At 32.6% G+C, this 14,947-nt stretch overlaps 1 protein-coding gene across 1 annotated transcript in view; it reads left to right on the top strand.

Moving 5' to 3' along the window:
* The window catches only part of LOC140435687 (uncharacterized), a 113,606-nt gene extending 99,477 nt beyond the window's left edge, over nt 1-14,129 (top strand). Inside the window, exons 15-18 of the mRNA XM_072524408.1 lie at nt 8,038-8,381; nt 8,778-8,846; nt 10,673-11,021; nt 13,839-14,129. Coding sequence (XP_072380509.1) covers nt 8,038-8,381; nt 8,778-8,846; nt 10,673-11,021; nt 13,839-13,999 — 923 coding nt within the window. The 3' untranslated portion in view covers nt 14,000-14,129. The remainder of the gene's footprint in view (nt 1-8,037; nt 8,382-8,777; nt 8,847-10,672; nt 11,022-13,838) is intronic.
* Nucleotides 14,130-14,947: the final 818 nt, after the last annotated feature.

Genomic DNA, 14,947 nt, shown 5'->3' with positions numbered 1-14,947 from the left:
GGAATTGAATGGAATAAATGTGTAAAAACTAAGTAGCGATGGAGCATGGGCAATGGCAGACGCTCGTACTGGGCTTTTTTCGAGGATCAAAGCCGTAGCACCAGAATGTGTTTTTGTAGCATCCATAGAGAAGCATTAGCTGTACAAAATGCCACTGCTTCTAACCGAAGATATGCAAGAGTGTGAAAAATTTATAAACTTCATAAAATCTCACCCACTCAACAAGAATTATCTGCTTTGTTCAAAAAACTGGGAGGTGAACATAAATAGAAATAAACAGCAAAGTGCGTTGGCTATCAAAAGGGAATTTCTTAAAAAGACTTATTGAATTGAAGGAAGAAATTTCAATATTCTTAGAACAACATTCACCAACGGCGAGGAATGCAATATTTTAATTTTAAGACAGTTTTCATGATGTCAATTGGTTAATCAAGGTAGTCTATCTTTGTGATATTTTAGACTTCTTGAACAATTTAAATATGACATTAAGGAATATTTTGTCCCCATCCACAGCAACACAGCATGGATACCGGATCCATTTACAATGGTTGTAGAATTCGAGACAGGACTTCCGGATTTAGATGTTGAGTAACTAATTGAACTACTGTGTGATAGGGCACTCAAAGACATATTTGACAAAAAACTAATGATAGATTTTTGGTTGTCTTGTCGCGAGGAGTACCCACACACACACATTAACACACGAGGTGATCAACCCTACCCCTAGGACCATGTGTATACCAATATAAGAGTGGGATCCACATGCTCGAAGATTAAACCGTTTTCATCTCGCTAGTCGAGATGGTACCTATCTGACCCCCAGGATTTTCCTCCACCCCTCCTCAGCGTATGACTAACGTGACGAGGCTTATGATCTTAGAATTTACTAAGGTACTTTGGGTAATGAAGTTCCTTCCGTTTTTAGTAGTTGTGGTTATGCCACCTGACTGTAGGGGTAGCCTAAATGTCGGCTTTTCTCCCTATTTACTTTACTGATTCTATTTGTTTGTCTTGACTTGACGTGGGGACTGAAGTCCCTAAAAAATTCGTGTGTTCCGATCAGAGAGTCCCCAGCCGTGACTAGCGGTTCTCTGATCGGAAGTGTTTGTGTGTGCTCGTTCGCTCAGTCAACGATTTGACTGGACATTGTGTTGACTTAAGGAGTACCCAGTTTTAGCAGAAAAAGCGATAAAGTTTCTAATTCCTTTTGTTACGAACTGTAGGTATGAGGCATGGTTTTCAACATCGGTTTTCCTAAAAAATAAATATATAGGAACCGTTTGGAAGTCGAATCGGACCTGAGGATAAAATTAACATATTTTCCTTTAAACATGAAATTTTTAGTTAACCAGGAACAACTGTATACTTCTCATTAATAAAGTATTCGATTTTCATTTTGTTTTATTACATTTTTGTTTAAGCTAATGATTGTTTATTAAAATATATAAAACAATATTAAATATTTAAATATGTTTTATTGCACACACACATACACCAGGGTATGCAAAAAATTAGTGGCAAAAAAGATAAGCACAGAAATAACCAGGCCACTAAAAAATAAGTTTGGGAAAAGCTGGCATAGTGTATATAGCCCAGTCTGGTTATACAAAAATCATCGATTTCACGGCAAAATGTTTCGCAGATATCTGAAGCTTTTAAGACATAGGTGGGGGTTACTAGATGAAGAATAAATAAAAAGATACTCCTATTTTTACCTTGCGTTTTTTTTTTAAATAATTTATGGTCAGAATTTGATTTTTTATTTATAATTTTTTTTCTTATAATTTAAATAAACAATATTTATACCATTTTTTTATATCAAAAATATCTTTATTTTCCCGTTTTTTCAATTAAAATTGATAAATAATTTACGGAGATATTTGCAAAAAAGCAGCTTTTTGGAATAATTTATAAATTTAAATAATGTTTTTATTAATAAAACAAAATGTTATTAGTACATTTCAACATTGAGGAATTATCGTCCTTTAAATTTGTGCGAAATTTCACTCCGATCGGTCAAATAGTTTAAAAGTTATTCAATTTGTTTATCCCTGGGACTAATTATTTAAACCATTGAACTTGCCCTATGAATGATGCTAGACACATTTAACAAATTTCATAGGATTCTTTAAGACTTATACTATCACAGAAGTTAAATGAATATTAAGTTTTCATCGAAATTATTTACAAAATAAACGTTTGAAAAAGGGGTATGTTTTTTACTTATAAACAATTGTAATACCTTCTATATTTTTCAAGCTACAGACTTTTACGTACAACCATTAGATAGCTGGTAAAAAAACTCACATTTTAAAAAAAAATAAACCTTCTATAAACAATAGGAACGAAGTTAGAGACAATTTTTTTGTTAATTATATTTCCATTGTTTATAAACATTAAGAAATTTTATAGCTATAAAATTCATCCAATTTTTCGAAACTTAAAACCTTTCGAAATGAAGTTACTTTCGAAAGATCGACATAGGAAAGTAGAGGGGAAACTGTTTTAGCTCCTCGCTGCAAAATTTAATATTATGGTTACGGATTTATCATTTAAAAGCTTCAACAGTTCTGTAGAAATTTCATCAGGTCCATTTGCTTTTCCATTTTTAGCGTTTGTTATTGCGTATTCTACTTCTTCTTTCAATATGTCTGGCCCAGTTGCATTGATTATCTGAGTTAAGTTGTTTCTATCGTCTTCAAATAATTCATTCAGGTATTCTGTCCATATTTTTATTTTACTCTCTTGATCTACAATAAGATTTCCATCTTTGTCTTTAAGTTAACCTATTTGGCATTTCTTTATGCTTCCTGTTATCTCTTTTACTTTTTTGTGTATATTGAACGCATCGTACTCTTTCTCATAGGTTTCCATTTCTTCACATTGTTCTTTAATCCACTCCTCTTTGGCTTCTTTTATTCCCTTTTTTATGTGTTTATTTATTTTTTTGTATTTGTCTGGGTAATTCTTCATCTTTCTTCTTTGTTCCATCAAGTCTAGTATATCTTGTGTCATCCACCCCTTATTCTTTGTTGTTGTTTTTGTAAAATGTTTCTTTCCTGCTGTTTGTATAGCTGTATTTATGTACTTTAATTTTTGGTTAACGTTGTTTGTATCGTTAATTTGTTGCTGCACTAAACGGAGGTTTTCATTGATTTCTTCTCCTGTTTCTTGTCGTATATTTTTGTTTCTAAGTTTATTTAAATCTAGTACCTTTCTGTGTGGTCTTCTAATCTTTTTTTTCCTCGCCTCTATCACAGTAACTACTGGGTTATGATCTGAGCCTATATCAGCTCCTGGGTACGTCTTAGTACATTTAACAGCATTATGATACCTCCTTGCTATCATAATATAGTCTATTTGATTTCTCACTTTTTTTTCTTTGGTATGTTGTGGAGATGTCCATGTATATAACCGTCGAGGAGGTAATTTGAAAAAGGTATTTGTTATTACGAAGTCTTCACTTTGGCAAAATTGAATCAATCGATCTCCTCTGTCATTTCTGTTTCCAAGCCCATATTTTCCTACTTGTTCCCCTACCTTACCTTGACCCACCTTGGCATTAAGATCGCCCATTATTATGTTAATGTATGGAAAGACTGACTTAATAAGTGAAGAGAAACAACCTGCAACAAAAAGGTTCAGACGTGACAGTGAAGTCGAATAAATGAACCAAATTTTAACTTTTAAACCAATGTATGCAAAGAAAAATAAAAAAAGTAAAGTTTAATAAACATTGCAAAATTTAATAAGGCAAGTGATGGAAAAATCGACTTATTTTATCAAAGCAGTAAGGCAGATTAGATTAATATTTTTATATCATATTTGTAAGAAAAATAGAATAAAAATCAATATTGTTAATTATAAAAATACAAACAATTATAATTAATATAAGTATTATAATAATATAGTGTGTAAAAAATTACCTGAAATTTAATTTATAAAATATATAAGTATTATTACATCATTAATATAAAATGAAAAAACATATGTTGATTTTCCGGGATTTTCCGAGATTTATGGGGGGGTGAAAATTATGTCATCATTATTAATACTGCGACAGACTATTCTTCGAGCAAATTAAAAAAAAGTAAGTATTTAGGGTGAATTTCAAATGGACTCAATTTTTCCGAGTTTTCCCATATTTTCCGGCGAGTGAAAACTATGTAGTTATTCATATTTCAACGAGCTACCCCAGAATTAAAAAAAAGAGGCTTGCAGCTGCAAAGGAAGCCGAGATAATGTAAATTTTTCCTACGTGTTGCAATTTGAAGTTCCGATGCCGAAAAAAAAAATGGAGCTGAAACAGATATCCTCTCCACTTTCCTATGTCGATCTGTCGAAAGTACCGTCGTTTCGAAAAATTAGATAAATTTTATAGCTATAAGTTTCAATATAAAGTTTAGATTTTCATTTAAAATTTGTGCAAATTTTACTTCTTAATGTTTATAAACAATGGAGATATGATTTTTTAAAAAATAGTCACCAACTTTTTAATGTGAGCTTTTTTCCAGCTATCCAATGGTTGTACGTACAAGTCTGTAGCTTAAAAAATATAGAAGTTATTAAAATTGTTTATAAGTAAAAAACATACCCCTTTTTCAAACGTTTATTTTGTAAATAATTTTGATGAAAACTCAATATGCATTTAACTTCTGAGTTAGTCTAAGTCTTAAAGAATCCTATGAAATTTGCTGAATGTGTCTAGCAACATGCATAGGGCAAGCTCAATAGTTTAAATAATTAGCCTCAGGGATAAACAAATTAAATAACTTATAAAATATTTGACTGATTGGGGGGAAATTTCACACAAATCTAAAATATGGTAATTCCTTGATGTTTAAATGTATTATTACCATTTTATTTTGTTAATAAAAAAATTAATGAAATTTATAAATTAGTGAAAAAAAACTGCTTTTTTGCAAATATCTCTGTAAATTATTTATCAATTTTAATTAAAAAAACGGGAAAATAAAGATATTCTTGACATAAAAAATGACATAAATATTGTTTATTTAAAATATAAGGGAAAAAATTTATAGACAAAAAATCAAATTGTGACCATAAATTATTGCTTAAAAAAACACAAGGTAAAACTAGGAGTATCTTTTCATCTATTCATCATCAAGTATCCCCCACCTATGTCTTAAAAGCTTCAGATATCTGCGAAACATTTTTCCGCCTTTTTTTTAACCAGACTGGGCTAATATGCAAAAATCATAATGCAATCAATATGTAATTAATGTAATACATGTAATACATAGGTGAAAAATTTGAATACATATAATAATAAAGTAAATTATCAATAAGAGCTCAATTAATTAATACTAAAATCAATAAACCTTGTTAGTTATGGCATACAAAATGCAATACCTTATTATAATGCAAATTTCGTTATAATTAATATAATTATTTATACAAGCAAATTAAAAATAGAATCAATGAAATTTCGTAGATACAATAAAGTTAATACTTGCGACACAATATGAAATATACATCAGCACAAACAATTGTATACTTGCAACTTACTGTAAGTTAATAAAAAAATTAATGAATAGTTGAATAATAATGTAACGACTTTTACAACTGATTGCATTCTGCTTGGGTGAGATTCAGGAACAACACTAAAGAGTTGAGATCGTGGATAGTTCACCTGCGGGTGACTGCATACCAGAAATTTAGATGGGAGCGACTATTAGCGCCAATGTTGCTGAATTCTCAAAACGAGTGGTGATACCTTCGCCTGTGATCCGTATCTCCCCCATTTAGATGGGGTTGCCGGTGTCTACTCCAGTCGTCAGAGCCGAAAATGCCACTGAACCTCTAAGAACCATATAAAGAAGCTGAATTTTGCCGAGAATATTAATTTTGAGACTCCAAATAGATGCAATAAAGGTTACCACTTTTACCGCCGGGCTACCCCCTAACCCCCCCCCCCCAGTAAGGGGCAAAAACGAAAAAAAAATCGATTTACCAATAATCTGTACGCCACAGAAAAAATGTTTTAAATAAAAGATGTAGCTGAGATAATTTTAAACAAAAATGTTCATTAGCACTTTTTGTGTAGAATGATCGGTCTCTTCAAGCGTTTTTTCTGAGAGAACGGTTCATTCTACTTAAAAAGTGGTAATTAACATTTTTGTTGAACATTATTTTAGCTACAATTTTTATTTAAAACATTTTTTTTTGCGACGTACAGATTCTTGGTAAATCGATTTACCCCTCTCTGGAGGAGGTTTCAAGGGGAAGCCTGGGGGCAAAAGTAATAAACTTTTTTGCATATTTTTTTGGGTCCTAAAATTAATATTCTTGGCAAAATTCAGTTTGTTCGTATGATTTTTAGGGGTCAATTCTCTGACTGCTGGACTAATGTCGCAGAAATAATCTTCATTTAATATTTGGTTTAATAGTTGTTGCGAAACTACTGTAGCATTTGAAATTTATTGGAATCCCCTCGTATATATGTTAATTGAAATCCTCTTATATATGCAATATAATAACGAAGAATTTTTTCAATGTTTCTTAGTTCGTATCCTTCAATTTATAATCTTTCGTTCCTTTTAGGTCGCCGACGTTGATAATAAATCATTTTATTGTTTATTTATGACACAGGCGCAAATTCTTTGATATTCCTTTGTTCAAACCGCCCGATATTGCGTTTTCAAATTAATTTACGACTTAATTTCCGTTGTGTTTAGTTTATACCCTAAGTGCTTTGTTTGTTCTAACTTATGCGAGCAATTTTTAAAGATAATTTCGTCACTTTCGTTGGAGCCGCGGTGAAGAGCGGTGATCTCCAGTGGTCCAGCGTCATGTCCAAATTCACGTCGAATTTGTAGTTTTCTGTTTTTGTCCCTTTTCAGGGAAATCTTCGTCTTACGTAATGGAAATCAATTTTAGTAGCAGTTAATCGTCTAATTCTACCTGTTCCGGTTGTTAAAGAGGCAGAGTCATAAGTTTTGTGCTCAGTGCCGGCTTCGGCCTCAAATGGTCGATCCAATTTGCAGTGTGAGATCCAGTTCCTTTTGTTCGTGTGTTCCTGTCCAGAATTCAACTCCAGTTTCCAACCCCAGGAACTTGTTTTCGTGTTATTGTGAAATCCAGGTAACATTTTTTTGTGTAAATTTAAAGTAAAGCAGACATTTTTTAAATAAACATAATAATTGCTTTCATAACAAAAAAGTAATTGTAATATTTAAAGTAGTAAATTTTATGGTTTGGCTTTTAGCTGTCATTGTATTTATTCAGTTTTGTTTTAAATTGAAAGTTAATTTATGACAGCCCGTTTTAGCATTTTTGATTTGTTTTGTTTTCTTTAAAAGAAAGGTTAGCTTACATTTAAATTTTGTAAGTTTTTGTAGTATCTCCAACTCCTGGAAATTGTAAACAGATGACACATGTAAGTCTTTTTTGTATTTTTGTATTTTGCGACTATTGTGGTAATATTTTGTATTTTTATTTTGAGCATTCTTGTGTTCTCTATGTTTTGTAACTGTTTGTGGTGACACAAAAATAAATGTTAAATTTTGTTTCTTAACATTTGTTTATTTTTTTTAACTAACCCTTTTTTTTGAGTTTCCATTTGGAAAAGATATGTTTTTTTATGTTTAATAATTATATCTCCAGTTACAACTAGCTGGTTTTAATAGGTATAATTAGGCACCTCAAGTGGCGCCCTATATTAAATTTCTTGAGGTGTTTCCGGTTTATTTTCATTCTGTTTGTCCCAAGAGATTTATGACCCTTTATTTCTTTTTTCTGTAGTTGCCCCAATCCAAACCCCCTTGTCTTTTACTTATCCACGACCCCAGCTCTCCTACCAAACCCTGAGTGCCGTTCGCACAAGTAGCGTTTATTTTGCTTGCCCTATCTTCGCCCCAAGAATTTCTATCCCCCATCTTCTACCCCTAATAGTAATACCCCTATGGTAGGCAAAATATATCGTTACACTACAACAAATGTAATATTAAATATATAAATTTAACAACTTTACACACGAATGAGGTTTTTCTACTTATATTTTTTATTTATTTTCAGAAACCTCCCTCGGTGTTAGACTTCGCGATAATCCTCAATTTATGGAATATAAACAAGCCGTTGTGGATTACGGAGAATCATTCGCACTCAGAATAAGCCGACCTTGGCTGTTTGTCCCTTTCCTTTATAAACTTAGTTTTGTATGGAAAAGAAACCAGAAAATCATAAACATCTTACACACATTTTCTTCTAGTGTAGTGAAGAAGCGCGAGGCAGATTTTATTCCAAGTGGTTCTAAACAAAAGAGAATGGCTTTCTTGGACATTCTTTTGCAGCAAAAGTATGATGGCGCCGATATTGATGCAGCTGGAATTAGTGAAGAATTGGATACCTTTATGTTTGCGGTAAATATCAATGGAAATAAATGAACTTTGATCAAATAAAAGGCAGATAAAGAGCACAGTTTAATAATTAAATCTTGTCCAAGTACTTTCGCTTCCTCGAGCATTTTCAGGGGCATTTCGTCAATTTTGGCCTATCCAACAAGTAGTAGTGTAATTGTAGTGTAATGTACAATTTTATGTTTATGACATTCTTTGATTGCTGGATAGGCCAAAATTGACGAAATGCCTTTGAAGATGCTCTAGGAAGCGAAAGTACTTGGGCAAGATTTAATTATTAAACTGTGCTCGATATCTGCCTTTTATTTGATCAAAGTTTAAATAATTTTTATGTATAGCTGATATATCTATATAAATAATTAGTAGATACAGAAAGTTAAATATTTACTTTATTTTTAGGGACACGACACGACATCTGTGTCTTTATTTCACACTTTAATGGCACTAGCTGAAGAATCTGCAATACAGGTAAGAATAATTATTTTACATTTAGTACAATTTTTTTAATTTAAGTTTGATAAATTTTTGAGTAACACTTATTGTTCTTGTGATATTATCTGTAGACAAGAAATACATATAAATCGAATACATAATTAAGGCATTTTGTTCTAATCTGGCGGGCTTCACGGCAGAAAGATCATGCATAGACCACATATACACACTGAAACAACTGTTGGAAAACAAAAAAACAAAAAATAGAGATATACATTTGGCATTTGTGGACCTGAGAAATGCGTATGACTCTGTAGCAAGGTCAGAACTATGGGAGGCAATGTACAAATTAGAAATACAGACGGAACTCATAGAAGCGACAAAAGCTCTATATAAAGAAAATAAAGTGTTCATTAAAATGGGAACAAGAATCATAGGAGACTTCGCCACAACAAAAGGGCTCCTGCAGGGTTGTTTCACATCTCCAACCCTATTCAAAATATACTTAGAGAAAGCCTTGACTACATGGAAAAGAAAATGAGAAGGCATGGTAGTACCGGTACGGAACGAATACCTATATACGTTAAGCTTTGCAGACGATCAAGTATTGATTGCACAAGACCAAGATGACCTCAGCTACATGATGAAGAACCTACAAGAAGAATATACCAAGGCTGGCCTAGATGTTAACCTCGCGAAAACAAAGTACCTATCTATAAGTGAAGAAGACATAGAAGATCTACAGATTGATGACAACGTAACAATCAAAGGAAAGGATAAATTCAAATACTTGGGGTTTATAATCACGAAAAAGGCAACAACAGAAGAAGAAATTACACAAAGATTAGGACAAACAAGAACAGCAATCCGGCAACTTAACTCAGTATGGTGGAATAGACACCTAAATATGAAGACAAAAACACAGATTTATAAAACATCAGTGCGAAGTATTATAACATATGGGGCTGAAAATTGGATCATAAACAAGAAAAACAGCAGTAAGATAGTAGCAACAGAGATGGAATGCCTGCGAAGATGCTGCAGAGTAACAAGAATAGATAGGAGAAGTAATGACGAAATAAAGCAAAGAACATCAATAGAAACAGACATACTAACATATATAGAACAAAAAAGACTAAAGTGGTATGGACATGTAAGAAAAACTAGCGGCAGCAGATGGATAAAGAGAATAACCGAATGGGCCCCATAGGAAAAGGAAAAGAGGACGACCCCGAAAATCCTGGAGGAATGAAGTAGACGACGCCATGAGTAAGAGAGGCCTAAACGATGGAGAATAGGACAACAGAAAGAGATGGAAACCGTTGAGCGAGGGAAAGCAGTGAATACTGTAGAATCTATGTTTCGCCGAACGTTTTCGCCAAAGAGAATTAATTTGGCTTCTTCAGGGCTGAAAGAGAATAAATTATAATTAGCTACCATATATTATCTATTAAAAACATTATTGATCTTACCGTAACTTAGAATTGTAGAGTTAGAATATTATAAAAAAAAACTCTGCTAGTAACAACACAATGGTGTTTTTTGTTACTATGTGCAAAAAACAGTTTTTTTAACGTTGGAAATGTATGATAGTATGTATGTAGTATTTACCCAAGGTTAATCGAAAAACCCAATGTAACTACATTTGAAAGGAGGTAATTCTTTGAGTTGTCGACAATAACTAAATTTTTGATTGTTAGAAAGTCACATTTAAACTTTCACACAGCAATCACAAGTCACACAGCAATCTTACATAAACGTAACTTACAAATATTTTTTTGCAACATAACCGTTTTATTCTGATTCTGTTTCACTATTTCCATATAACCTGTAATTTGAAATGTTTGTGAAATTTGTTTTAGGAAGAACTCTACGAAGAAATGGTGTCAGTACTAGGCGAATCACAGCCACCTACATTTCAGGATCTAAAAGATATGCCATTCTTGGACAGATGTGTTAAAGAAAGCTTGCGACTCTATCCAAGTGTGACGTTAATAGGAAGAGTTGCAGGTGAAGAAATACACACAAAAACAGGTTATATAATTCCAAAGGGCTGTTTTATACATATAATGATACACGATTTACACAGAAGACCTGAAATTTACGAAGATCCCGACAAGTTTAATCCAGATAGGTTTCTTCCTGAGAATTGTAAAGATAGGCATCCTTATGCCTATATTCCGTTCAGTGCTGGAAGCAGGAACTGTATAGGTAAAAAATACATATATCATTTAACATATCATTTTGACAATCTTATTTTTATATAATGAGAGACAGTCTTATAAATTCAAAGTAATTATTTTGTTATTTACAAAACTTAATTCGGCTTTTTTTCGGAAGGCGTTTGTTGTTATAACTTCTCTAGCCAAATATATTATTATATATCTTTTATTAAACGGTCAGCTGTCGATTTAGCAAAACGTATTTGCTTTCCTCGCTTGCTTATTATCCAAAAGATCTCGGCAACGAGCCTATGTCTGGCGCTGCATGGCCTCAATACTCATTTGTAGTAACTAAAACATTAGATAATTAGTGAGTTTGCTGTCTTCTTTTAAATCATTTGAAGCTTGTGATCACCACGAATTATTAGTACTACAAAATATAAAGAGTGTTTCTATTTTTTTCTCCATAACCCAACGCCTTCTATCTTCTACTTCACCTCACTAGCCGTGTCTTACGTCATTCACATTTCTTATTTTAATTAGTTGGGTCGAATACGGCTTTTTAAAACCTGGTTCATTTTAGTGTGCTTTTCCTGATACTGTTCTGTTTATCTCACTAGTGCTCTAATGCAGAGTTGTTGTACAATTCCTGCGACAATTTTCGCTCGTGGTACACTGTCTTGTACTGTCGCTTCTTTTTTAGTGGCCTGGACGTACGTTCTTCTGTTTTGAGCTTTTGGACACCTCCTGTAAGTTGTTGCAGTTCACACATGTTGGTTTTGATCTTTCCGAATTTTACATATCTAGTATGCAGGTGGCATACTCTTTGGGAATAGTAGCAATTAAAACCTGCCAATTAAAACATTAGATTATGGTAGACTAGGTTCAATATAAGTAAGCGTCTAATTACCCTTTCACTCGACCTGGACGAAAAAATCAACTTGAAAGGATAAGGAAAGGACAAGTCAACTTTCACTTCAATGTGAAAGGACAACTTTAACCTTGTGGTTCATCTCAAGGTTAAAGTTGTTCTTTTAGCCGAGACTTTTTAACAAGGTCTATTATGGCCTTTGGTGATACTTCTACGAAAACTTATGACTCGTTTTAATAATGTTCAAATGTCTCGTTTCAGCCTGACAAAATCTGTAATTCGCACTATCTGTCAAGCCGTTTTTATAGGAGGGACCTGCGATAACTTGCCGGTCATTTCTATAAGAATGTTCGAATGTTTGCAAGAAAAGAAAGTTTCATAGCAAGAAGCATACTAGTAAAGAAACGATCATTATATCCCTAGGTTTTTAGATTCCTGTCCTTTTTTTGTTTTAATTATTACAGCTATGTTCATATTTGGTTCTTTTATTTCATGCATAACTTTATTATTTTTTTTATAGACCTCGTATCTTCTAAGTGCAATATGTCTTTGCCATTTTATTTGTATTTTAATCAATTCTTTCTTAAGACTTTAGTTAGGTTTTTTAACATTTTATTTTTTTGTTTAAATAAAGAGGAGTTTGCCCAACATTCAAGTCCCCATCTGGAGAACCAGACTTTAGTCTTTCTTATATTTTCAGATAGCCTCATCGCTCAACATATATTTCAATAATTAAAGTTACATGGAATCCGTTTATACTTCATTGTATCAATCAAAAAAAATTAAGTAAATCCTTTTTATTTTGTCATTTAAGTTCCTCTTAGAAGTCTTAGTAAGTACCTAGATTATCATTTAACCAATAGTGGTGCTTTCAGCCAAGTGTACAATTTGTTTAGACTTTAGTTTCTCTTGATTTTAAGTATTTAAAGAAAACCTCTTAACATATTCATTTAACACATTGTTGGCTGGTGTCACATTAAGACACATACTGCAAGTTACATTGACTTCTTTGTTCATGCATCCGTTTAAAAAGGGTCATTTTAGTTAGTTGTCATCTAGAACCCATTCAGACAAGGTCTGGGGGTCAGCAGCAACTCCTATTGGGAATCTCACGTTGTCATGCAGGTTATTTGTTTTTAACAATAATGTAACACACAACAACATATTCTGTAACTTTTTAAGGGTTTTTACCCAGATATTTAGTGGCTTGACTCATGTATACCTGGTTACCTGTATACCTGATTAGTATTTAATCACATTGCCTTTTCAACATTAGTCAAAGTTTTACCTTTATGTTTGCTTTCACTAAAGTGGTAATACTTATTCCAGGTTATATTACACTGATGATGGACTTTTTAATTCGAAATCATTCTGATGTAGCTCGAAAGGGTAGTTTTAATAATATACTTTTTATGAAGGATTTTTAAATAATAGTTATTTATTGTACAAGACGATAAAATCGTACTTTATCTTCGAGAGTGTTTTTTAGCTTCGAGACGTCAGTCGAGACGCTAATTATGCTCGAGAAGATAATGCGATTTTATCGTCGTGTGCAATACATTTTTTTCTATAGCAAGACTTCAAGTTCAGGTGAAAAATAGAATTTCAAAGAAAATTGTAATTTTTAGCACAACAATCGCAATTGTGTCTCGCATGGGAGAAAAAGCTACTTGAGAAGTTTTACAGAAAAAAAGAAAGAAAATACAAAAGCATTGACTACTGAAATGATTGTACAGACCTATACTATTACAATATAAGAATTAAATAAAGGGTATTATTCTAATAATGTGTCATGTATCATTTTAATGTATTTCGATATTTTGTCTTTTTCAAACTATTATAATGTAGAATAAACCAGTAGTATATTGTGGGAAAACTATGGGTGATACATAATATTTGTAAGAAAAGTTTTATAAATCTTTTTTTGTTGGCCTGTTTATTTGAATGATTTCGCATATATACGTTAATGACTAAATTTTATTATTTAATTCATAGGTCAAAAATTTGCCATTCTGGAGATTAAAGCGGCTCTGTGTGGGATATTAAGGCGGTTTAAACTTGAAGCAGTAACAACACAGAAAACTCTTATCCACAAGCAAGATTTTGTATTAAGACCAGAAGCTGGGATTAATATCAAGTTTATACCTAGAAGATAGTTATTTATCTTACTAATTTATAGCTGCCATAGTAAGATTAATAAATTGTGATAGTATTTTGTAAAAAGTTTTAAATTTTTTATTATTGCCACTGCCTACTTTACTTACTGTTTTAAAATAAAATCTTATAAACAAGTATAAAAAGTATTATAAATGTCCCTAAATCATTTATAAAGAACCTACTTCCTATATGAGTAACAAGACATAAGCTGACATGACAATACTTACAGTGGCGATCTTGACCGTGGAAAAAATATAAGTGGGTGCAGGGTAATGCTGAACTTTCTGTGAATTGGTAGTGTATTGGTCAAATGGTACTAGACATGATGATAATAAAAATGATATTCAAATATCCTAAAATCCTTTCAGACCGTAGCAGTTTCTGGCAGATAACAAACAGTATACTGAAGTGGAGGCCTCTGCTGAGGTAAAATCATCTGAAAGCAAACAGAGCCTCCGTTGAGTTTCATTGGAATCTTTTTGGCACACAACTCACATCACACTTAATCGAGGTGTAGAGCTAGTTCTCGTCCGTAGTACAATACTACACGTGCACCCTGGGTAACACTAAATGAACTAGCAAATACTGGCGGTCAGACAATCTTAGTATCTCCTAATCACAACACACAGAAGTATGACTCAAAACCTACTAACAAGCTCTTTTCAGAGCTATTCTACTATACAAATCGGGTCTTTAGTTCGAATTTGTCACATTAATATAGAAAACATAAGCTAGGCCAAAAGCCAGTATCTCTCAAGGATACTTAAAGATAACGATATCGACGTATGTGCCATACAGGAAACCCATTGTATAACAGAACATAATCTCTGGAAAAGGGGAAAAATACCAGGCTACGAACTGCTGGGTGCTACCTAACATCAAACACACGGCACAGCCAGATACATAAAAACAAATATAGAAAACGCATCCCTTGTTACCACCTCTTC

Source organism: Diabrotica undecimpunctata, chromosome 3 (assembly GCF_040954645.1).
Source record: "Diabrotica undecimpunctata isolate CICGRU chromosome 3, icDiaUnde3, whole genome shotgun sequence".
NCBI classification, from domain to species: Eukaryota; Metazoa; Arthropoda; class Insecta; order Coleoptera; family Chrysomelidae; genus Diabrotica; species Diabrotica undecimpunctata.
This window is presented reverse-complemented; position numbering and strand designations above follow the sequence as displayed.